This window comes from Bison bison, unplaced genomic scaffold, assembly GCF_000754665.1.
Source record: "Bison bison bison isolate TAMUID 2011002044 unplaced genomic scaffold, Bison_UMD1.0 scf7180017864217, whole genome shotgun sequence".
NCBI classification, from domain to species: domain Eukaryota; kingdom Metazoa; phylum Chordata; class Mammalia; order Artiodactyla; family Bovidae; genus Bison; species Bison bison.
In genome coordinates, this window is record NW_011494789.1 from 4,024,843 (window position 1) to 4,047,326 (window position 22,484).

At 51.9% G+C, this 22,484-nt stretch overlaps 1 protein-coding gene across 1 annotated transcript in view; it reads left to right on the top strand.

The window, feature by feature from the left end:
• BMP1 (bone morphogenetic protein 1) overlaps positions 1–22,484 on the top strand; it is a gene marked incomplete at its 5' end in the record, with an annotated part of 39,031 nt that overhangs the window by 5,482 nt on the left and 11,065 nt on the right. Inside the window, 9 exons of the mRNA XM_010845495.1 lie at positions 1,455–1,579; positions 2,126–2,241; positions 13,133–13,235; positions 14,961–15,077; positions 15,325–15,470; positions 15,582–15,777; positions 17,439–17,564; positions 18,398–18,558; positions 19,186–19,366. Of these exons, the coding sequence (XP_010843797.1) occupies positions 1,455–1,579; positions 2,126–2,241; positions 13,133–13,235; positions 14,961–15,077; positions 15,325–15,470; positions 15,582–15,777; positions 17,439–17,564; positions 18,398–18,558; positions 19,186–19,366 (1,271 nt within the window). The remainder of the gene's footprint in view (positions 1–1,454; positions 1,580–2,125; positions 2,242–13,132; positions 13,236–14,960; positions 15,078–15,324; positions 15,471–15,581; positions 15,778–17,438; positions 17,565–18,397; positions 18,559–19,185; positions 19,367–22,484) is intronic.

The following is a 22,484-nucleotide window of genomic DNA, read 5'->3' on the forward strand; positions in this document are numbered from 1 at the left end:
ACTCCCAGGGCCTAGGTTCCTCACCTAGTACTGGGCACAGTGGCCGCAGGAGGGTGAAACCCAGCTGCTGCCCAGGCACGTGGGATGCCAAGGCCCCGGAGCTGTATCAGCCCAAGGGAGCTGAGTTTTTCCCTCAACCATCCGCCAAAGGGGGCACATTTTTCTGGTGGGTCTGCCTTTTTGTAATTGATCTGTACAAAGGCTGGCTTCTGTCCTGGACCAGCCCCGCTCCCTAGTTCATGAGCACATATACACCTACTCTTTATCCTGAGCCCAGGCTTCCTGGTGGCTCAGACAGTAAAGAATCCGCCTGCAGTGGGAAAGACCTGGGTTTGATCCCTGGGTTGGGAAGATCCCCTGGAGAAGGGAATGGTAACCAACTCCAGTATTCTTGCCTGGAGAATCCCATGGACAGAGGAGCCTGATGGTATACAGTTCAGGGGATGTTGCAAAGGGTCAGACAGGACTGAATGACTAAGCATAGGTTCCCAGAAACCACAGGCAGAACCCCCAGCAGTCTTGGCCCAGCCTCCCCATCCCAGCTTCTCCTTAGCAGAGTATGGGACTCTGCCCCTCCCCCTCCTCAGGCTTTCCCTCACCCGCCACGCCTGGCCTTTCCCATGCCTGGCTCTGCCCTCTTCCTCCATCTCTGTTCTCCCAGACACTGGCCCTTCCCCTCTCCTCAGTCTCTCCTTCTAGACCCTCTCTTCCTGCCTCCAGACCTGAGGGAATAGACCAAGGAAGGGTGGTGAGGTCACCCCAGCCCCCACCCACAGACCACCCATTTCCCACCAATCCTACCCCATCTCCTGCTGAGGTCCAGCCAGCTGGGTGTGAGTCAGGGGCCCTGGGGAGGTGGAGGGCTGCCTGCTCTGCCTGCATTCTGATCTTCCCAGATGGAAACACCCGGGACCCAGCAGGCAGGAACTGGGGGGACAGGAGACACGATGGGTCAGGAGCTGGAGGGGCTGTTTTGGGGTCTGGTCTGGCCACAGTGGAACCTGCCCTTTGGCCTTGTGCCAGGTGCCATCAGGAAGAAAGAAGGGCTGGCCCTGGGTAGTCCTGGGAGGGGTGTCGGCAGGGCTGATACAGCACAAGGGGCCTCAGAAGCAGGGCTGAGACACGGCTGACTAGGGGGTCTGAGGTCTCCCAGGGTTGGGAGGTGGGCCAGACAGAGCAAGGGCACGGGTGGGTCCCCAGGGCCTCCTAGGTCTGTGTTCTCAACCTCCCAAGTGTTCCTGGGGCTCCCCCAGGCCCTGTGGCGTGGCTGCCACGGAGCAGGGTGGCAGCTGGTCAGTGGGCAGTGTAATGACAGGGTGAGATGTCTCCACCCGTCCCTGACCCTGCTGAGGAATGTCTGGGCTCTGGCAGGGTCGTGACCTTGGGTGCATGCAGGCGAGCCACCCTCCTTCCGTTTGATTCTCACCCGGGCCTGGGCTTCTCCTCCTCCCCAGGGGCATCTTCCTGGACACCATCGTTCCCAAGTACGAGGTGAATGGGGTGAAGCCCCCCATTGGCCAGAGGACACGACTCAGCAAGGGGGACATTGCCCAGGCACGCAAGCTCTACAAGTGCCCAGGTCAGGGCAGGGGTGGGGACGGGACAGAGTCGGGTGGAGGGCAGGCCCTGGGGCCAAGAAGGTTGAAGCTGTGAGACTTAGAAAAGTTAGAGGCAGCCTGGTTTCTGAGGAGGGGGCACCCAGGTAGGAGCAGTGTTCAAGTTACAGAGCCAAACTGGGGCTCGGGTCTAATGGGGAGATGCTGAGCCACCCACCTTCTGAGGGTCTCTGAGAGTGAGGGGCAGTGGGAGTAGAAAAAGCCAAGGGTTGGGGGGCGGGGGGCGTGCAAAGCAATTCCCAGGAAGTGAGACAGAATGAGGCCCTCCCAAGGAGCTTGACCTTAACTCTGGAAGCCTTGTTGCCTTGACAACAGGGCATCCCTGGCACTAGATAGAAAAAGAGGAGAAGGAGGTGGATCTTAAAGGGACAGAACCATCCCAGACTCTTTGCTCTGCTCAACCAGTCTGCTGTCCCCCAAAGGGCACCAGGGCCCAGGATGAGAAGCCAGAAGGTTGGGGGGACTGGGCAGCTGCAGCAAGCAATCTGATCATTTCCTTTCCTTGACAGCCTGTGGAGAGACCCTGCAGGACAGTACAGGCAACTTCTCCTCCCCCGAGTACCCCAATGGCTACTCTGCCCACATGCACTGTGTATGGCGCATCTCGGTCACACCTGGGGAGAAGGTAACTGAGCATCACTTCCTCTGCCAGGACCCCCGAGTAGGAGAGCTGAGTCCTTGTGGCTGTGAATGACCTGCCTGGGAAATGTACTCATTCACCCCACAGGAGGATGGGAAAGTGTGAAAGTCGCTCAGTCGTGTCCAATTCTTTGTGATCCCATGGGCTGTAGCCTGCCAGGCTTCTCTGTCCATGGAATTCTCCAGGCCAGAATAATGGAGTGGGTGGCCATTCCCTGCTCCAGGGGATCTTTCCAACCTAGGGACTGAGCCCATGTCTCCCGCATTGCTGCTGCTGCTGCTAAGTCACTTCAGTCGTGTCCAACTCTGTGCGACCCCATAGACAGCAGCCCACCAGGCTCCCCTATCCCTAGGATTCTCCAGGCAAGAACACTGGAGTGGGTTGCCATTTCCTTCTCCAATGCATGAAAGTGAAAAGTGAAAGTGAAGTTGCTCAGTCATGTCTGACCCTCAGCAATCCCATGGACTTCAGCCTTCCAGGCTCCTCTGTCCATGGGATTTTCCAGGCAAGAGTACTGGAGTGGGGTGCCATTGCCTTCTCCGCATTGCAGGTGGATTCTTTATCATCTGAGCCACTAGGGAAGCCCAGGAGGATGGGAGGCTTCTACTGATAGTTGTATACAAACGCTAACTCATGAAGAGCATTTATTATGTGCTACGCATTTTTCTACTTGCTTCTCAGATCCATTCACAGGCTTTTCACGTGGAGTCTGGATCTCTCACCCACCCTTGGGTCTTCCATGTCCTTCATATTTTTATTGCACCCACAGCTTTTCAGGGTTTATATCCCTTGATTGGAACTTGGTACTTAATGTTCTAGTGCAACCTTGAGCTGGGTTAGATTTTATTATCAGTCACATTGCTTATTCCAACAGGTTTCAAGATGATTTTGAATCAGAATTCTACCATCCACCAGGTAGCCATTCTCACTCTGTCATGAGCTCATTGGATATGCATGTCTTCTGGGTCTTCTAAACTCAACCTTTGATCAAAATGTTGAACAGGACATGAATCAAAGCAGATCCCAAGATCTCCCTCTGAATTGACATTGCCCCAGTAATCTGCAGGCTTCAGGCAGAGCTATTCCACTAGCGATGACTACTTTAAGAGTCATTACCAGTCAGCCACAGGTCACCACTGGGTTGACCAACCACAGTAGGAGCCATTTCTGAGACCAGGCCTGTGTCATCTTTATGTCTTTGGCATAGGAAGTGATTAATAAATACCAAGTAAGTGGGTGGATTGCCTTAGCAAACATAAGTACTATTTCACCGGTTGGTAAAGCCCCTTTTTAAAAGGAAGTAAGATTTGTCTAATGTGTCTTATTTCCAGTGAACCCAAACTGGCTCCTAGCAATCAAGTGTTTCTTTTCTAAATGGTCACAGGCTATCTATTTTAAATGGTCACAGACCATCTGTTGAATTGGGGATTAACATTGAACTCCATGGTTTGCAATTCCCAGAATTAAACTCCAAACTCTCCTCCCCAAACACTCATGTGTACGTTCTCGCACACACCCCTTTTGAAAACTGGAAAGATTCTGTTCTGACTTCTCAAGATTACAGACACTGATCACATCTGCAAGTTATTTGAATGTCCTCTGATGTCATTTTTGAGTCTAGAGACAAAAGCCAATTTAAATAGGCGCTTGCTGACTCTCCTCCTATATTATTGAGCTTCTCTTTCCTTTTCAAATGATGTTTATTTTTTGTAATTTGAAGATCATCCTTTTTTACAACAAACTTTCATTGAGAGTTGAGTAATTCCCTATCTCTCTCGCTTAGCTTTCTACGTCGTCCCTCAACAGTGAACCTACCCCTTCCTTGTTCTTCTCCTTGTTCTGAATCTAACTTAAAAATTGTGGTCCTTTTTGCTGTCTTGTACTGACCTTGCCCTGGATTCTTTCATTCCTCTACTGAGGAATTTGGAAATTTCACCACAGATAATAACAACATGTAATGAATACTGAGCACTAATGATTGGCCAGGCACGTGTTAAATTCTTTGTGTTATGTCTTTTAGTTAGCCCTACAACGTTAAAGGCTGGGTGCTAATGTTAGCCTTATTATTATTTTTTTTTTTTGGCTGCACTATGCAGCCTGTGGGATCTTAGTTCCCTGACCAGGGATCGAACTGACCCCTTGGAGTAAAAGCACAGAGACCTAACCACCTGACTGCCAGGGAATTCCTGTTGGCTTCATTTTGTATATGAGAAAGCAAACTTAGAAAAACTAACTTGCCCAGGATCTCGTAGAACCTAGATTATGATATCAGAGTCTGCGATTGTAGTACTGTGTGTATTCCAAAGCCTATTCCGTTCTTTCAACAACTACTTAAGTGCCCTTCCGCAACAGTGTTGTCTGGCCACTTTGTGCCTGGCTCTGGGCCTGGCACCAGGGATGGACAGGTGACCGAGATAGTCCCTGGCCCTGAGGAGCACTGAGGAGGGTAGAGCTTCCTTTCTTTCCTGTTTAGGAGGTTTGCTTTGTCAGAAGGCATAGGACAACTTTGTCAGGACCCACTTCTTCCCTTCTTGCTCTGCACTGACATGGGCTGGCCCTAGTCTCTAGAGCAGTGGTTCCCAACCTTTTTGGCACCAGGGACTGGTTTCATGGAAGACAGTGTTTCCACGGACTGGGGTGGGAGGGATGGTTTCAGGATGATTCAAGTGCACTGCGTTTATTGTGCTAATGATAGTATTTGCAGCCACTCCCTGGCGCTAGCATCACTGTCTCAGATCATCAGGCATTAGATTCTCATAAGAAGCGTGCAACCTCTATCCCTCGCGTGCGTAGTTCACAATAGGGTTCATTCTTCTGTGAGAATTTAATGCCATGGCTGAACTGACAGGAGATAAAGCTCAAGGAGTAATGTGAGCAATGTGGAGTAGCTATAAATACAGATGAAACTTCACTCACTTGCCTGCTGTTCACCTCCTACAATATAGCCCAGTTGCTAACAGGCCATGGACTGGCAATTAGGGTGGGGACCCCTGCTCTAGCGGACATATGGCCTTGCCTTAGAAAAACCTTGTATGCCTTCAGCCTGCTCCCTCCGTATCTCCCACAAGACTCACCATCCTTTTTCAGCAGTGTGCCCAGAGCTCCTGGGAGTAGGCTAGAGATTTAAAAAAAAATTCAGATTAACCAAGGCACGATTGGAGAATTCCATGAACAGAGGAGCCTGGCAGGCTACACTCCATGGGGTCACAAAAAGTCAGACACAACTGAGTTACTAACACACACACACAAAACATACCCATGGTCCTGGCTGAAGCCATAGAATTATAACCGAATGAAAGATGGAACTGTAGGGGACAGAAACATTTAAAAGCTGGGGAGAATAGAAGAAGATGGCATCATAAAATTGTCACAGCCACTCCCTGTGGCCAATTATGTGCAAAGTATTGGCATTCTATATGCATGATCTCTTTATTCCTCACAGCAGTGTCATGATGTAGGTACTGCTATCCCTGCTGGAGAGAGGAGGGTCTCGAGGCTCAAAGGGCAGTAGACCTGGCCAAGTTTGCTCCGGTAGCAGTGGTGGAACCAGCACTCAATTCTAGGACTATCTAACTCCAAAGTCTACTCTTTCAACAGTAAACCTTAAATAAATCTAACGGCATTAGCGAATGGACTTTGACATCTGTTTGGCTCCTGAGAGGTTGTTTTTCACTTGCCTCCCAGTTCTCAGCTTATTGCCAGCAATGCACGTGATATGTGAATCTTATCTTGTACAATCACGCAAGTCTCGGTGATGTCAGATGAAAGAGCCACTTTGGAGGACTTCTCTGAGGATCCCTAAGCCTTGACGCTACAAGTGATTAGCAGCTGCCCTGAAGAGTATTTACAGTGTTTCCCAGGCAACAAAGGGAACTCCTTTATGAGCAGGAGAGTGGTTTCAGGACACCACAGTCAATTGTTGTAGAGCAGCCAAGAAGATAAGAGTATACAGTGTTTTTTGGATTTGGCGTATCCACCCTCCTTCCCGTCCCTACTTTCCGACATCCTGACTCTTCCTCAAGGTCCAGCCCAAATTCTGCCTCCTCTGTAAGGCCTTCCCTGACCCCTACTTCCCATTCCCCAACTGGGCAGAGATGACCCATTTCCTCCCTGCTCTGCAAGGCCTGGGCTGAGTCCACTCCTAAGTCTCTCTTCTTGGGCACTGAAGGGTGTGGGGCTCTGAGGATGGAGGGAAAGTTGATGCTCTTTCTTTGTACAGCTGTTGGGCAGAATTGATTGGTAGGCCTGGGGAGGCCACAGGGACTAGAGGTTAACGGCATAAGTTTAAGAGCCAGAGTTGAAGCCTAGGTTTGACTCTCAGCTGTGTTCTTTTTTTAATATATATATCCGTTGTTGTTCAGTCGCTAAGTCATGCCCAGCTCTTTGCGACCCCATGAACCGCAGCATGCCAGGCTTCCCTGTCCTTCACTATCTCCTGGAGTTTTCTCAAACCGATGTCCATTGAGCCAGTGATGCCATCCTGCCATCTCATCCTCTGTCGCCCCTTCTCTTCCTGCCCTCGGTCTTTCCCAGCATCAGGGTCTTTTCCAATGAGTTGGCTCTTCACATCAGGGGGCCGAAGTATTGGAGCTTCTGCTTCATCAGTCCTTCCAATGAATGTTCAAGGTTGATTTCCTTTAGGATGACTGGTTTGATCTTTCTGTCCAAGGGACTCTCAAGCAGCTTCTTTAGCACTGCAATTCTAAAATTAATATATATGTTAATTTTTATTTATTTGGCTGTGCCTGGTTTTAGTTTCGGCATGTGGGATCTAGTTCCCCAACCAGAAATCGAACCCAGGCACTCTGCTTTGGGAACACAGTGTCTTAGCCACTGGACCATCAGGAAAGTCCCTCAGCTGTGCTCATTACTGGATGTATGATGTTGGGGAAGTTGCTTACGCTCTCTGAGCCTTTGTTTCCCCATCTGTAAAATGGGCCTGGTGATAGTACCTCCCTCATGGGGTTGATACAAGGGTTAAACAAGTTAATGTACATAAAGTGCTTATAGGGCACTGCCTAAACATAGCAGGAATTCAGTGTTAGCTGCTAGTATCATTCTGTGTGTGTGTGTATGTGCTCAGTCATGTCTGACTTTTGTGACCCCATGGACTAGCCTGCCAAGCTCCTTTGTCCCTGAAATTTTCCAAGCAAGAATACTGGAGTGAGTTGCCATTTCCTACTCCAGGAGATCTTCCTGACCCAGGGATCAAACCCATCCCTCCTGCTTTGGCAGGTGGATTCTTTACCACTGCGCCACCTGGGAAGCAAGTATCATTCTATAGTCCTGATCTATTAATGAATAAGCCCTAGTCAACGTCCCTGGGTGCCTCAATTGCCTCCCTCTATTTTCCTGGATTCTGGTGTGGACCATATTGTGACCCAAATATCAGACTATCTAAACTCAACTCTAGGAGCGAAATCCACATATATTGAGTGGCATACACTGCCATATGGACGTGTGACACGTATGTTTGACCCCGGTGTCAGACAAGGTCTTAAATTTTACATGTAATAATTCAATTCCCCTAAACTCTATGAGGCAGGTACTATTACCATTTGTTGTTGTCATTGTTGTTTAGTCACTAAGTCCTGTCCAATTCCTTTGTGACCCCATGGACTGTAGCCCACCAGGCTCCTCCATCCATGGGATTTCCTAGGCAAGTATACTGGGGTGGGTTGCTATTTCTTCCTCCAGGGGAATCTTCCTGACCCATGGATCGAACCCACGTCTTCTGCATTGGCAGGTGGATTCTTTACTGCTGAGCCACCAGGGAAGCTCACTATTACCATTACCATCTCACAAATAAGGAAACAGAGGAGTTCAGTGATGAGCCCAAGATCTGCCTGAGGCCAGCCGACTGGTCTCCGAGGATTGATGTGTTCTCCCAACTCCTCCTTGAGACCACCCAACACGAATGAGGAATGCTTCCCATATGCAGGGTTCACCTGGGGGCTCTGCACCCCTATCACATTTTCCCCACGACTCCCCAGTGGAATCCTTATGATCGCCTCCATTTTTCAGACAAAGACAGTGAGGCCCAAAGTCAGGCTCCGAGCCAGAATCACCAGCTAGGAAGTGGCAGAGCTGGCCAGGTTTTCCTTGGCAAAGGGCAATGCCCCTGCCACCAGAGCACTGCTGTTTCCACACGACAGAAGTCGTTACAAGTCTTAATTAGACACCTCCGGTCTCAATATAGCCCCAGCTGCACCTCCCTGTGAGATGCGCCTGACTGCCAGCCCAGGTCTCTTCCTCCTACTTGTGGTGACCTCTGCTTCCTCTTGCCCGTGGAAGGTCTTGGGTGGGCCCTGTAGGGGTCTGCCAGCCGGACGTGGTTTCTTTTTGGGGGGCCTGAATGCATCCATCCTGGACAGAGTCACGGTTGTTTCTGGGGAAGAAAGGAAAGTGGCTGCTATTCTCCGTGCAGCTGCTGAGCGGACTTGATTGGCAGGCTCAGAGAAGCCACGTGGAGTAGTGGTTAAGAGAGTAAGTTTAGGAGCCAAGAAGCCCTCACTTGGCCCTCTGCATTCCTTCTTCCATCCAGCCACTCTTTTTTTATTTTTTTAAAAGATTTATTTATTTTCTTTGTTGCCGTGGTGGGTCTTTGTTGCTGCACAAGGGCTTTCTCTAGTTGCAGAGCGTGGGCTTTTCATTGTGGTGGCTTCTCTTGCTGCGGAGCCCGGGCTTCAGTAGACGTGGCTCTCAGGCTTAGTTGCTCTGTTGCATGTGGACTCTTCCCAGACCAGGGATCGAACCCATGTCCCTGCGTTGGCAGGCGGATTCTTAACCACTGGACCACCAGGGAACCCCCATCCAGCAACTCTTTAAAAGATATTTTTGTTGTGTGCTAGGTATAAAGATAACATATGCATGTTATTAAAATTTTGAGCAATATAGAAATGCCTAAGGTAAAAAATGAACTTTCTCCCCTTGATTATCCTCTGAATGCCACTCCTCAGAGATGACTAAGCATTGGTAACACTTGGGATGTCCTCCTTTTAGTGTGTGTGTGGTCTTCTGTAACTTGCCTTTCACTTAACAATAAATCGTGGTCATCGGTCTATGTCCGCACATATATTATCTACCTCAATCACTTTTGAGGCTGCTTGGCATCCCATCATCTCAATTTAATTATTTAATCACCCCCTGCAGGTCTCTTTTTAAATATAATTTTATTTTTATTTATTTTTGACTGTGCTGGGTCTTCATCGCTGCGCACGGACTTTTCTCTAACTACAGTGAGTGGGGGCTGCTCTCTAGCTGCCATGCATAGGCTTCTCATTGCAGTGATTTCTCTCGTTGCAGGGCATGGGCTAGACGTGTGCAGGCTTCAGTCTTGTGGCATGTGGACTCCGTAGTTGTGGTTCCCCGGCTCTAGAGCACAGGCAGAGTAGTTGTGGGTTCCTCAGCTTGTGGGATCCTCCCAGACCAGGGATTGAACCCATGTTTCCTGCATTGGCAGGAGGATTCTTTATGACTGAGCCACCAGGGAAGCCCATCCTGCAGGTTACTTGATGGATGCTGATCTAAGTTTTTCCAACCTTTTATTACTACCAAAATAAACACCTTGAAATTTATATCTTTATACACTTAGGCAAGTTTCTCTGTACAACAAATTCTAGAAGGCAAAATTCTGGTCAAGAAATATTTACTAAGCAACAACTATGTGCCATGCACTGAGGATTCCATAATGAATGAAACTTCCTCTGTGGTCACATTTGATCATTTTCTGAAAAGATAAAATATTGGGTAATAAGACGCTGGCTCTAGAACAAGAGCTGGAACAGATTTTCAACTTCAGTTTTTCAAAATGTCAGGACTTGTCTTTTTATCATAATGATACTCCCGATGATGATTAATTATCATCATCAAGAGTAATATAGTGTGCTTTTGAAGGGTTCCCTGGTAGCCTGGTTAGGGTTCCAGGCTCTTACTGCCATGGCCCAGGTTCAATTTCTGGTCAGAGAACTGAGATCCTGCAAGCTGTATGTGTGAATTCAGTCGTGTCCAACTCTTCGTGACCCCATGGACTGTAGCCCACCAGGCTCCTCTGTCCATGGAATTTTCCAGGCAAGAATATTGGAGTGGATTGCCGTAGTCTCCTCCAGGGGATCTTCCCAGGGATTTAACCCATGTCTCTTATATCCTCTGCATTGGCAGGAAGGTTCTTTACCACTAGCACCACCTGGGAAGCCTGTGCAGTGTGTCCAAAAAAAAAAAAAAAACCAACCAAAAAAAAGAGTAATATAGTGTACTTTTCAAAACATGATCTCACTTGATTACCTCTTGTAATCCCACTTGATTACATCAAAGCAGCAAAATTAATGAAAGCCTCCCCAACACAAACATATTTAAACTTATGTATGAATCAAAAGAAAAGATAAAAGGTGGACCATGGATTCTAAGCTAGGTCAGGATGACATGTGGGGGTGAAAAGCAGTGAAAATATGATGGACTCAGTAGATTGAAGGTTGTAGTGAATTGGAAGGATTGGGCTGTATGCACAGAGGGAGTGAGTGAGGAAAGATTGGACCACATGGACAGAGAATGGGGTCCTTGGGTTTGAGATTGTGGACGTTAACAAGATTTAGGGCATGATGTGTTGGCTGGAAAGGGGCAGAGAGAGGGTGGGAGAGGAGGGCAGGGAATGCAGAGGTCAGGAAATGGCAAGGATCATGCAAGTCAATGGTGAAATCATGAGGAGTTCTGACGGGGTTGGTGCTAAAGTGACCATAAGCCAGGAGCTCTTGACCAGTGGTAGCATTGACCTTGGCTGCAGACAGCAGCTGCCGGCGCCTGCTGTGGGATCTTTTTCATTCCAGCCTCTACTCTGTGTTAGCCGCTCAGTCATGTCTGACTCTTTGCAACCCCATGGACTGTAGCCGCCAGGCTCCTCTGTCCATGGAATTTCCCAGGCAAGAATACTGCAGTGGGTTGCATTCCCTTCTCTAGGGGATCTTCCTGACCTTCCTGACCCAGGGATCGAAACTGGGTCTCCTGCATTGCAGGCAGATTCTTTATCATCTCAGCCATCCTGGAAGGTATGGGATCTTTTTCATTCCAGCCTCCACTCTGTCTGCCTCTAACATTGCAGGGAGCCAGAGGGGAGACGGACTCCCTTGTCCCTTTCTCCTCCAGCAGGGAATCTAGTTCACACCTAACAGGTGGGCCCCTTGGAGCTTCGCATGCTCACTGCACACGCCTTGCAGATGGGCAGGGGGGCATTCTCTGGAGTCCCTGCTTGTTGGAGTCAGAAAGTACAGCAAGCTTCAGGGCTCGCTCCAGAAGCTACTAAGCAAGAAAGTGTGCTTCTCTACCTGTTCATGAGCCCACCTACTGGGGAGACTCGGTACTTACCAAGGTGTTAGAGGTCCCTCCAGTATTAGGTGAACATTTGATGAGTTCAAAGGCAGAAATGAGTTTATGTGCAGAAGGTGCTTAGGGCAGTCCCTATACCCATGAAGGGCTGTGTCAGGTTGAGATGTCTTTCCTCATTTTACGTACTAGGTAACTGAGGTTCAGAGAGGTCAAGTGATTTACCCAAGGACTCACAGCAGGAAATGCAGAGATGAGATTCAAACTGAGGCTCAAATGACTGGGGCCTGAGTTTTTCACTCAGTGATCTTTTTAACATAATGCTTTTTTTTAATGATTTATTTGGCCGCCTCAGGTCTCAGTTCCCGCAGGTAGGATCTTTCACTGTAGCACACAGACTCTCTAGTTGTGGCTTGCAGGCTCAATTGTTGTGGCACACGGGCTCAGTCCCTCTGAGGCATGTGGGATCTTAGTTCCCCTGCCAGGGATAGAACCTGCGTCCCCTTTCATTGCAGGGAGGATTTTTAACCACTGAACCCCAGGGAAGGCCCTCATTAGGTGATCTTTTCATGCATGTCTTATTCTTCTAAGTCCTAATTTCCTTGATAGAGATGTGTGTGTGTGTGTGTGTGTGTGTGTGTGTATACTCAACTACACTGTATCGTTGAGTATCTTAAACCCATTCACGGGAGGCATACAGACCTGATGTTCTCCTCAGTAGTCAGCATGACCCCTGCTCAGGACCAGCATTTAATAAATATGTGATGATAGGTGACCTCTGCTCTTCCTCTCTGGACCCTGCATTCCCATTCAGACCCCCCCAGTACCCAAATACTGTCTTGGGCCCTTCCTATCACCAAGGAGACCTCTTCCCTCTAAAGATGTTGTAATTTATATTATTTAAGTTGACCACGAGAAGAGCTAGGTTTGTGTAACCCTAAGCAACGGCTCCTTAACTAAGGAGATCAGTAAAATGAGACCCTGGGTTTCAAACATATATTCAGTGAGGTCGTGCATTTTAAGTGAGGCCTGGCCCGGGATGTCTGGGAAGAATGCTGACTAGAACTGGCAGATGGCTGGGGAGGAGGGACATTTCTGTGCCAGGAGCTCCTTTTTGGAACTCTTAACTATTTTTTTAAAATTTATTTTTGGCTTCGCTGGGGTCTTTGTTGCTGAGCACTGGCTTTCTCTCTCGTCATGGCAAGCAGGGGCTACTCTGTTGCGATGCCCAGGCTTCTCACTGCAGTGGCTTCTCTTGTTGCAGAGCACAGGCTTTAGGGTGTGAAGGCTTCAGTGGTTGCAGCATGCAGACTCAGTAATTGTGGTGCACGAGTTTTTGTTGCTCTGTGGGGTGTGGGATCTTCCCAGACCAGGGATTGAACCCATGTCCCCTGCATTGGCAGGCAGATTCTTTAATCACTGGACCATTAGGGAAGTTCTTTTAACTATTTATAACCCATGGCAGATGGCCTTACAAGGCAGGCAGCGGTCATGGGACTGATGGGTGAGGTCAGCGAAGCATGGGCAGCAGTGTAACCTTCTTCCTCCCCCATTTTCCCAGATCATTCTGAACTTCACGTCCATGGACCTGTACCGTAGCCGCCTGTGCTGGTATGACTACGTGGAGGTCCGAGATGGCTTCTGGAGGAAGGCGCCCCTTCGAGGTACGGGCCCCAGCCTTGCCTGGCCCACTCCACAGTCAAATCCTTGGTATAATTATTCACATCACAGCCTGCATCCTCCCTGACACCAATACCTGGCCAAGGGCAGCACCATGGCATGGAAGCCAGGAGTGCTGGTGTAGTCAGTGCTGCCAGCTCCATCGTGAAGTGTGTGACTTTGGGCAAGTCCCTTCCCTAGTCTGGACCTTGTAGAGACCTTGGTATGGGCTTCTGGGCTTCTCGCAGATGGTGGCTTATCAGTGTACATGGTGGGGAGTCACACCAGGTAACAGAGGGAGATGGACGGGCCCATCTTCTCAGCTCCAGGCTCTCTTGCTCATCTGGGCAATGTTAGAGGCTCTGTTTCTTGTTTGTGAGATGTGGCCTGAGGGTGCCCACGATGTAGCCTGGTGCATCACAGAGGCCTGCATTCCTGGCACAATGGCCCAAACTTGTTTGTACAGGATACTTTGTCTTGGGGTGGGGTGGTGGGGGTGGGGAGTGGGTAAGTGGGGGGATGGCTGGGTCAGAACCACAGGACAGAAGATCCTGTAATGGACATAGAGCCTGAGAGGGTACCTGAATTTTCCTTCTCCGATCTGGACCTGTTCCTAAGTGGCTCAGGACTGCTCATTAGCTTAAGAACCTCTGCCCCATAGCTTGTGCCTGAAGCAGGCTGACAAGTCCTCACTAACCATCTCTTCCCCCCTCCCCCTAGTTTGTTTCTGATGTTGGCCTATTTCTTATTAGTCACCCAAAGCAGCTGTCTTTATGATACTTCCTGCTACGAAAGTGTGAATGTTTCCAAGATTGCAGTTTCTTTTTCACAACTTGCATTCCTAGGGCAGCACCCTCCGTCCCCTGCCAAAAGTTGGGAAAACACCCATCTTACTAGGAACACACAAATCATCCCAAGTTGATTCTCGGCTACAAAGGATTTCACAGATGGCCAACCTCACCCACTTACGTGGATTCTTGTCAGGTTTCACGTCAAATAAAACATTTTCTGCCCAGTTCCTGGATTCAGGGGTTTATTTGGGCTCCTATGGCACCCCCCGCATTTGAGCAAATGACATTTTGTCATAGCTAAAGAAAGCTGTGTTTGCTTTTGGTTATTGCTTGTTAGCATGGATAGCAAGTAAGAAAAGATAGGTAACGATGATAATGCTCTTTTTAAAAAGTGTCAATAAATAAAACACAGGTATCCTTGGTTATGGGCTTCCCTGGTAACTCAGCAGTAAAGAATCCGCCTATAGTGCTGGAGATGTGGGTTCGATCCCTGGGTTGGGAAGATCCCCTGGAGAAGGGAATGGCACCCCACTCTAGTATTCTTGCCTAGAGAATCCCATGGACAGAGGAGCCTGGCAGAGATATACTATAGTCCATGGGATCGCAAAGAGTCGGACATGACTTAGTGACTAAACAACAGCACCATTGGTTATGGTGAGGAATCTCTTTCCTCCTAGACACAGATTCCTTCCTATCCTTTCCCTCAAGTGCATGAAATCTTCTAGAGTGGCCTCTGGCTCTTCAAGGCCATACTGGACCTTGGATCAGATACAGGCCAACTGGAGTGTGTGCGGTCTTGAGAATGTGCGTCAAGGGCAGACCAGGGTCTAGCACCCGCCCGTGGAGATGGGGCGGGCTCCCTGGAGTTGCAGCCCTGGGGAGAGAAGGGAGGAGGCCTCACTGGAGCCTCACTGCCTTCTGTCCGCCCCATCTGTGCAGGCCGCTTCTGTGGGGGCAAACTCCCCGAGCCCATCGTCTCCACCGACAGCCGCCTCTGGGTTGAATTCCGCAGCAGCAGCAACTGGGTCGGGAAGGGCTTCTTCGCGGTCTATGAAGGTACTGAGGCAAGGGGAGAGGGGAGTTGGAGGTGGGGTCCCTGGACACCCTAGAGCCCCTCCCTCCTGGCACCCACGGGTGAGGCCAAGGCCCCTTGAGGGAGGAAGCAGAGATCTCAATGGGATTGGCCGAGGCCTGGGACCCTGAGAGGCTGGGGGATATGGGTGGGACTGGAAGAAGGAAAGAGGAGCTCAGAGCATTCTGACCAACACTCCCTTCTTCCCCACCTTGTCCCTTGTCCCCAAAGCCATCTGCGGGGGAGATGTGAAAAAGGACAATGGCCACATCCAATCGCCCAATTACCCAGATGACTACCGGCCCAGCAAGGTCTGCGTCTGGCGGATCCAGGTGTCCGAGGGCTTCCACGTGGGCCTCACCTTCCAGTCCTTTGAGGTGGGTCAGGGACCCCCCCCAGGACGGGGCCCACCTCCTGAGGGCTTCCAGGGCCTGGGTCTGGGCCACCAGGGCTCCTCTTGCCGATGAGCCCCCCACTGCCTCCTCCAGATCGAGCGCCACGACAGCTGCGCCTACGACTACCTGGAGGTGCGGGACGGGCACAGCGAGAGCAGCACCCTCATCGGGCGCTACTGTGGCTACGAGAAGCCCGACGACATCAAGAGCACGTCCAGCCGCCTCTGGCTCAAGTTCGTCTCCGACGGGTCCATTAACAAGGCTGGCTTTGCCGTCAACTTTTTCAAAGGTGCCTCCTTCCCCGCTGCCCCACCAGGCCCGCCCATGTGGCCAACCCATCCTCTCTGGTCCTTCTTTTTCTTAATTTTATTTGCTTGTGGTAAAAACACTTAGTATGAGAGTTACACTCAGAACACAACTGAGTGTACAATTCAGCACAGGTATGGTGCTGTCCAGCTCTGTCAGCTTGACTGAAACTTTTTAAAAAAATGATTTTAAATTTATTTTTTGGCTGCACTGCATGGCATGGCAGATCTTAAGTTCCCCATCCAGGGACTGAACCCAACCCATGCCCCCTCCAGCAGAAACTTGGAGTCTTAACCACTGGATAAGTGTTATCACTCAGTCATGTCTGACTCTGTGACCCCATGGACTGTAGTCCACCAGGCTCCTCTGTCCGTGGAATTCTCCAGGCAAGCATACTGGAGTGGGTTGCCATGCCCTTCCCCAGGGGATCTTCCCAACCCAGGGACTGAACCCAAATCTCTTGCGCTGCAGGCGGATTCTTTACCATCTGAGCCACTGGACCACCAGGGAAGTCCCTTGACTGAAAATTTATGCCTTCTGAGTTGTGACTCCCCGCCCCTCAGGCCCTGGCACCCACCATTCCACTCTTTAATTTTATGAATGTGACTGTTTTTGATACCTCATGTGAATGGAATCATGTACATTTTAACTTTCTGTGACTGGCTTATTTTAACATCATGTCCCAAAGGTTCACCTGTGTTGTCGTGTATGGCAGAATTTCCCTCTTTTTTAAGGCTGAATAGTATTCCAGTGTGTGTCCAGATCAGATTTCCTGAGCCTGATCCATCAGTGGACACCTTAGCTATTGTGAATTGTGCTGCTGTGGCTTCATCCCCACCTCATTCATTCACTCAACACACTCCTAGAGATGTGTAGACCCTGGTGCCCTGTCCTTGAAGTTATGTCCTAACCGGGCAGGAAAGGTCCCAGTGAATAACTACATATAATACCTGGTTGAGTAAATGCCACGCCTAGGTAAAAGTAGCCAATGCGTGGTAGGTGCTTGACTGAGAGTTGACATAATTGAAGAGTTGCTTTAAAGTCCACACGTTTGTGCAGAAGGGATATTGGTGAGAGGCGGAGGCAGGAAGTGCCATAGCAGCTCAGGGAGGAGGCAAGACAGTGTGGACTTTTTATCAGTGTGATTCTGGGCATTGAGGGCATTCTGCCCAAACTTCCTTTCCTTGTCTTAAGCTGGGGACAGCAACAGCCCCTCCATCACAAGCTTCATGTAGGGATTGAAGGAGAGATGCAAGAATAGTACTCAGCCAGGGACGGCGCAGGAGAGACACCAGTGAATGAAGGTGGCCACCAGCCCAGCTAGTGTGGTCAGAAGGAAGGCTCCATGGGCTCCATCTGTCCCTTCCTTCAGGGCTCTGCCTTTAGGGCTGTCTTCAGCTGGATGTCCTTGGGACCAAGTGGGGTTCTGAGCAGCCGTGGAAGGCTTGGTGGGGCAGGGAAGCCCTTGTCTTCAGAGCTGAGTGGACAAAGGAAGGTCACAACTGACTTCTTCCCCTTGGAATGGCTAAGAGTGGCCTCAGCAGCCTGAGGGATCCTGGGCTTGGCTCTCAAGCAGAGAGCAGGAGGAAGAGGGCCCCAGGTCCCAGACTGGGAGTCACTGACACCCTTGCTTTCTGACCGCAGAGGTGGACGAGTGCTCTCGGCCCAACCGCGGGGGCTGTGAGCAGCGGTGTCTCAACACCCTGGGTAGCTACAAGTGCAGCTGTGACCCTGGGTACGAGCTGGCCCCCGACAAGCGCCGCTGTGAGGGTGAGTGCCCCCAGACCACCCGGGACCCTGTGCCCTATCCCCTTCCAAACCCTCCAGCCCGGGTGTCATGCCCTTCGGACAGACCTTTTTCTGGAAAAACTAGGATTCTCTGGCACTTTGGTCACCACTGGTTGATGAGGAATACGTTGTATATTTCAGTCCCCCAGAACACACTGTGACCAGGTGTGATGTACTTCAGTTTTGTTTTGTTTTCATTCTTGTTCTTCTTTTAAATGCTGATCTTGATTGATTTCATCACCCACCAGAAGGTGGTGATCCACCATTTGGCAATTCTCAGATGGGCACTGAGTTTCGGCCTCTCATTATAAATGTTCCCAGGAGGCTAGTGAAACCCTATCTGGCTAACTGACTCCAGCTCAGCCTGATCTTGCTGCCGGCTTCTCTCTGCTCACCTCTGAGCAGCTCCTTCTCCCTGCCTCCTGGTCCCCACCCCCCAGCCCTCCCTGCTATCCTTCCAGTCCTCCCTGTCTTCCCCGCCCACTGCCAGTCCCCTCTACCTCCCTGCCAGCACTTTCTGCCCGCCTGCACTGCCTTTCTGGAGCCTACCCACAGCCCAAGCAAGTGCCTGGCCTGTTCTCTCACAGAGAAAATAGAAATGACCACACAACTCCTCAACTCCCTCTACTCTGAAGACACCCCCTCACCCTGCCTCCTCCCCCTCTACCCTAGAGAGACTAGACACAAGCCCCCACTTTGGGCTGGGGGAATCCACAAATCTTTCTCTCCTCCTTCATGCACCCCAGCCCATGTTCATGCCCTTTCTCTAGAGCCGAGACTCCTGGGGGGTGACACTGCCTTCCTTGTGCCCCCAGCTGCCTGTGGTGGATTCCTCACCAAGCTCAATGGCTCCATCACCAGCCCGGGCTGGCCCAAGGAGTACCCCCCTAACAAAAACTGCATCTGGCAGCTGGTGGCACCCACCCAGTACCGCATTTCCCTGCAGTTCGACTTCTTTGAGACCGAGGGCAATGACGTAAGTGCCCACCCCAGGGGCTGAGGAGGCTCAGAGAGGTCCGAGGTGTGGGAGCTCGGCTCAGTGCCTGCTTCCTACCCTCTGAAAGAAACACTCCAGGAATGTAGAGATGGAGAGCCCCTCAGGGAAGCAGTGGGGCTCAGGGAGGAGGGCCCTGAAGGCCATGGAGCATGTGGCATGTGGGAATGAAGGACATGGAGTCCGGATGCCTTTGGAGAGAGATGGGGCTAGGGGGCTTGTGTGGGGAGCACAGGAGGAACTGACGAGGTGGGAGTGGCACCATTTTTTAATTACTAGATGTGACAAAAGAGATGTGGGCTTCCCAGGTGACACTAGTGGTAAAGAACCCGCCTACCCATACCGGAGACACAAGAGATGTGGGTTTGATCCTTGAGTTGGGAAGATCCTCTGGAGGAGGGTATGGCAACCCGCTCCAGTATTCTTGCCTGGGAAATCCCATGGACAGAGGAGCCTGGCTGGCTACAGTCTGTGGGGCAAAGAGTCAGACATGACTGAGCACATACATAGCAACGGTGAAAGGACCCACAGAACAAGGAGCCTCCCTAGGTGGGGGTGGTCAGGAGGGGCTTCCTGGAGGAGGTGGCCTGGAGCTGTGCTGCCCCACAGGTGTGCAAGTACGACTTTGTGGAGGTGCGCAGTGGACTCACGGCCGACTCCAAGCTGCACGGCAAGTTCTGTGGCTCCGAGAAGCCTGAGGTCATCACCTCCCAGTACAACAACATGCGTGTGGAGTTCAAGTCCGACAATACGGTCTCCAAAAAGGGCTTCAAGGCCCACTTCTTCTCAGGTAACCCTGGACTGCCCCGCTTCAGGCCCCGCCTCCCCTTCTTACTGCTGCTGCACCCCCTGCACTCCCCAGCCCCTCCGGTGCCGGGCGGCACGGTCTGTCCCCTGCTCCCCCCACTAGCCCTCCACCACCAGGCCAGCCCCTTCCTGCCTGAACTCCTCTATTCCTGAGCCCTCAGAGCAGTATGAGAGCCACCCTGAGGCCAGACAGTACGTAGACCTGCAGAAAGGAAGGGAGAGGGCGCTCTAGGGCTTAGGAACCCTAACAGAGGGCAAGCCCTGGGAACAGGGAGCACAGTGAGGTGGACACTGCCCCAGGCAGAGGAGGAGGGTGTTTGTGTTGGACTGTGGGGCAGATTATCTGGCAGTGGTTGGATCTTTAATCAGACCCTGCATGTGCCAAGTGGGTTCATACTGGGGTCTTCACAAGAGATGAGGAGCCCCTCCAGTCAACCCCAAAGCCTCCCCACTACCCCAAGGCCCACGGTGGGGAGATTCAGATCCAATCAGCACTTGTCTGTTGAGAGCTGCTGCATGTAAGGCTAGGGGTCAGTCCTTTTGATGGCCTCATCTCTGGGCAGACTCAATGGTAGTCAGAGCACCGGCCCAGCCTCTCCAAGCAGACCTCCAGGGGTCCCCAGACACCTCTCCCCTGCTTTAATAACCCCCAGTCCTTCACCCAGGGCTAGGCTGGGAGGAGGCTGGTAGTTTTCTGGAGGCAGTAGGACCTGGGGCACCAACAGCGTTTAGGGTGGGAGAGAGTGTGGGGGGCTGGGGGGCGTGGACTGGCTGGAGTGGCCCAGGGGTCCTTAGCACACCTAGTGGGCCGGGCATGGGTGGCAGAAAGGCCAGAAGCCCCCGGCCAGGTCCCTGCCGCCTTCCTTCTCCCCTCCTCTGCCCGGAGTCCTGCATCCTTGAGCCCCTGTGGCTGCCCTGCACCCCCGCCTACCCCACTGGATGCCATGCACTGCCCCTGTGCACTGGTTCCCCGCTTGGCACTGCCAGCCACCCTGCTCTGCATACAGTGTCCCCAGCCCTGGCCCCACTGCTGGCTGAGACCACCCCGCAATGCAAATCCCTCTCTTCCCTGGGGACATCCCCAGAACTCCTCAAGGTGCTCACCAGAGGGCCGAGGGGATGTAACATCTATACTCAGGGGTGGGCTCGGTGCCAGAGAAACCATTACCTGCTTACTCTTGTCTCTTCCTGCCCTTCTGTTGCTCTAGTCTTGGGGGGTGGTGGGGGGTGACCAGTACTGCATCTGTCAGACCTAGAGCCCAGGGCTCTCCACCCATGATTGCTGCCCTGCCCTGGCACACCACTGTGTGCACCCCACCCTCAGCCCTGCATAGATGCACGCACACACACACACTTGCACGCACACATGCAGTGCCCTTTTGCACAAGAAACCTGCAGAGGACCCTCGCCACTGGGCATCAAGGTTCAGCCCTCAGGGCGCCCTGGGGCACCTGACTCTGGCCCCCCAGGAGAGGGGCTGTTTGGACTTTGGGACACCCAGCAAGGAGACCATAAGGCAAGAAGAAGAGAGAGCCTGAAGACCTTCAGTGTGACCCCAGCCACCTTCCGGGGCATTTGGCACTGGAGGGTGAGTGCCATCTCCTTGTCCCGGCCTGTGTCCACCCCCGCTCCTGCCCTTCTTGCAACCTGCATTCTTGGCTCCCAGGAGAGGCCATCCCCACCACCACCGTGCCAGAGCCCCGCCCCAGGCACTGCAGCAGGCCCTCCTCGGGGCTCGCGGCTCGCGGCTCTCACTGCTGCACTCAGCCACACTCCCCCACTCAGTTTTTCACTGGGCAAGTATCTCTATGACCCCTGCAATGTGCCAGGCATCATACTTGGTATTTAGGGGAAATACGAGGAAGGTTTGAGGGTCAATTTCAGGAAAATCTTTGCTCATTCCATGTAGCTGCAACCCCTGAAGCTCCCAGCATAGGGTCACCAGTGTGTTCCTCAGTGAACTCCCAGGATGGGCTGTAGGGTACTCACCACCCCCACGTTTTCACAGGGCTTGTGCAAAGGCAGCTTCCACAGGGCCCTCGCTCAAGGCCCCCATGGTTCTCTAACTTAGGAGACCTGGGGAAGGACTTGGCGACTCCACCTCTTGACCTTGGGTTTTTCTGGATCCTTCTTGGCCTGAGAGGGGATTGGATAAGCAAGGCCACCTGCAAGTCCATGCTCCAGCCCTCAGGCCCTTCTCCCAAGGGAGACCAAGGACAGGGCTCCTGTTGTCACAGACCTCGCCTGGCCATGTGAGTGCCAGCAGGCATCTTTCTAGCTTGGGGTTCATCTCTGGAATCCTTGTGTTCATCTCACAACCCCCTTCCATGAATGTCTGCCTCCGTGCCAGGCACCCAGTGCCCAGAATGACTGCGGAGAGACTTGAGAACATGTGTGTGTGACGTACTGCATGCCTGTGACCACGTGTCTCTCTGTGTATTAGTTTCTGTGTTCATGGGAGTGTGCATGTTCAGACCCACCCGAGCCGGAGCAGCTAATGTGTGCGCCCTCTGCAGGTCACTGATCAGCCCGGGGTCTCTGCATTCGAGTGTGTCTCCGTTTGTACCCACGTGCAGGGCCCTGAGGGCAGCTGTGACCCCTGTGTTTGCACCTGTGTGTGCTTCCTCACATGTGAGGAGTGAGCAACCAGCGTCTGTTTGTGTGTGCACATGTGCACAGGTGGCTGATGGTCGATGTGTGTGCGTGTGGTGTCTGTGTGAGAGGGGCTGGTATGTATCCTGTGCACATGTATGTGTGTGTGTGTCCCTGTGGGTGGGTGTCTGTGCTGCCGGATCGGGAGGACAGTGCAGGGTGAGGGATCCTGTGTCTGTTGCTGTGTTGATGTGAGTGTGCGTCTGTCTGTAACACACTCTGTAGCTACAGCACCAGGAGGACAGAGCCAAGCTCTGGATCAGGCCCCTTCCCATGGACCGCTCCCCTCTGCCAGACTTCAGTCTCCTTCCCCAGCGTGCGGCCTCTTCCTCACACCCAGGCCTTGTCCCTGCCGCAGGCTTCCTCCCACCCGTCCCCTGTTGCTGTGCCTCCCCCTACCCCGCTGCCCCTCCGTGGCCTGGCTGCGCCGGACATGGCCGTCCTGCATG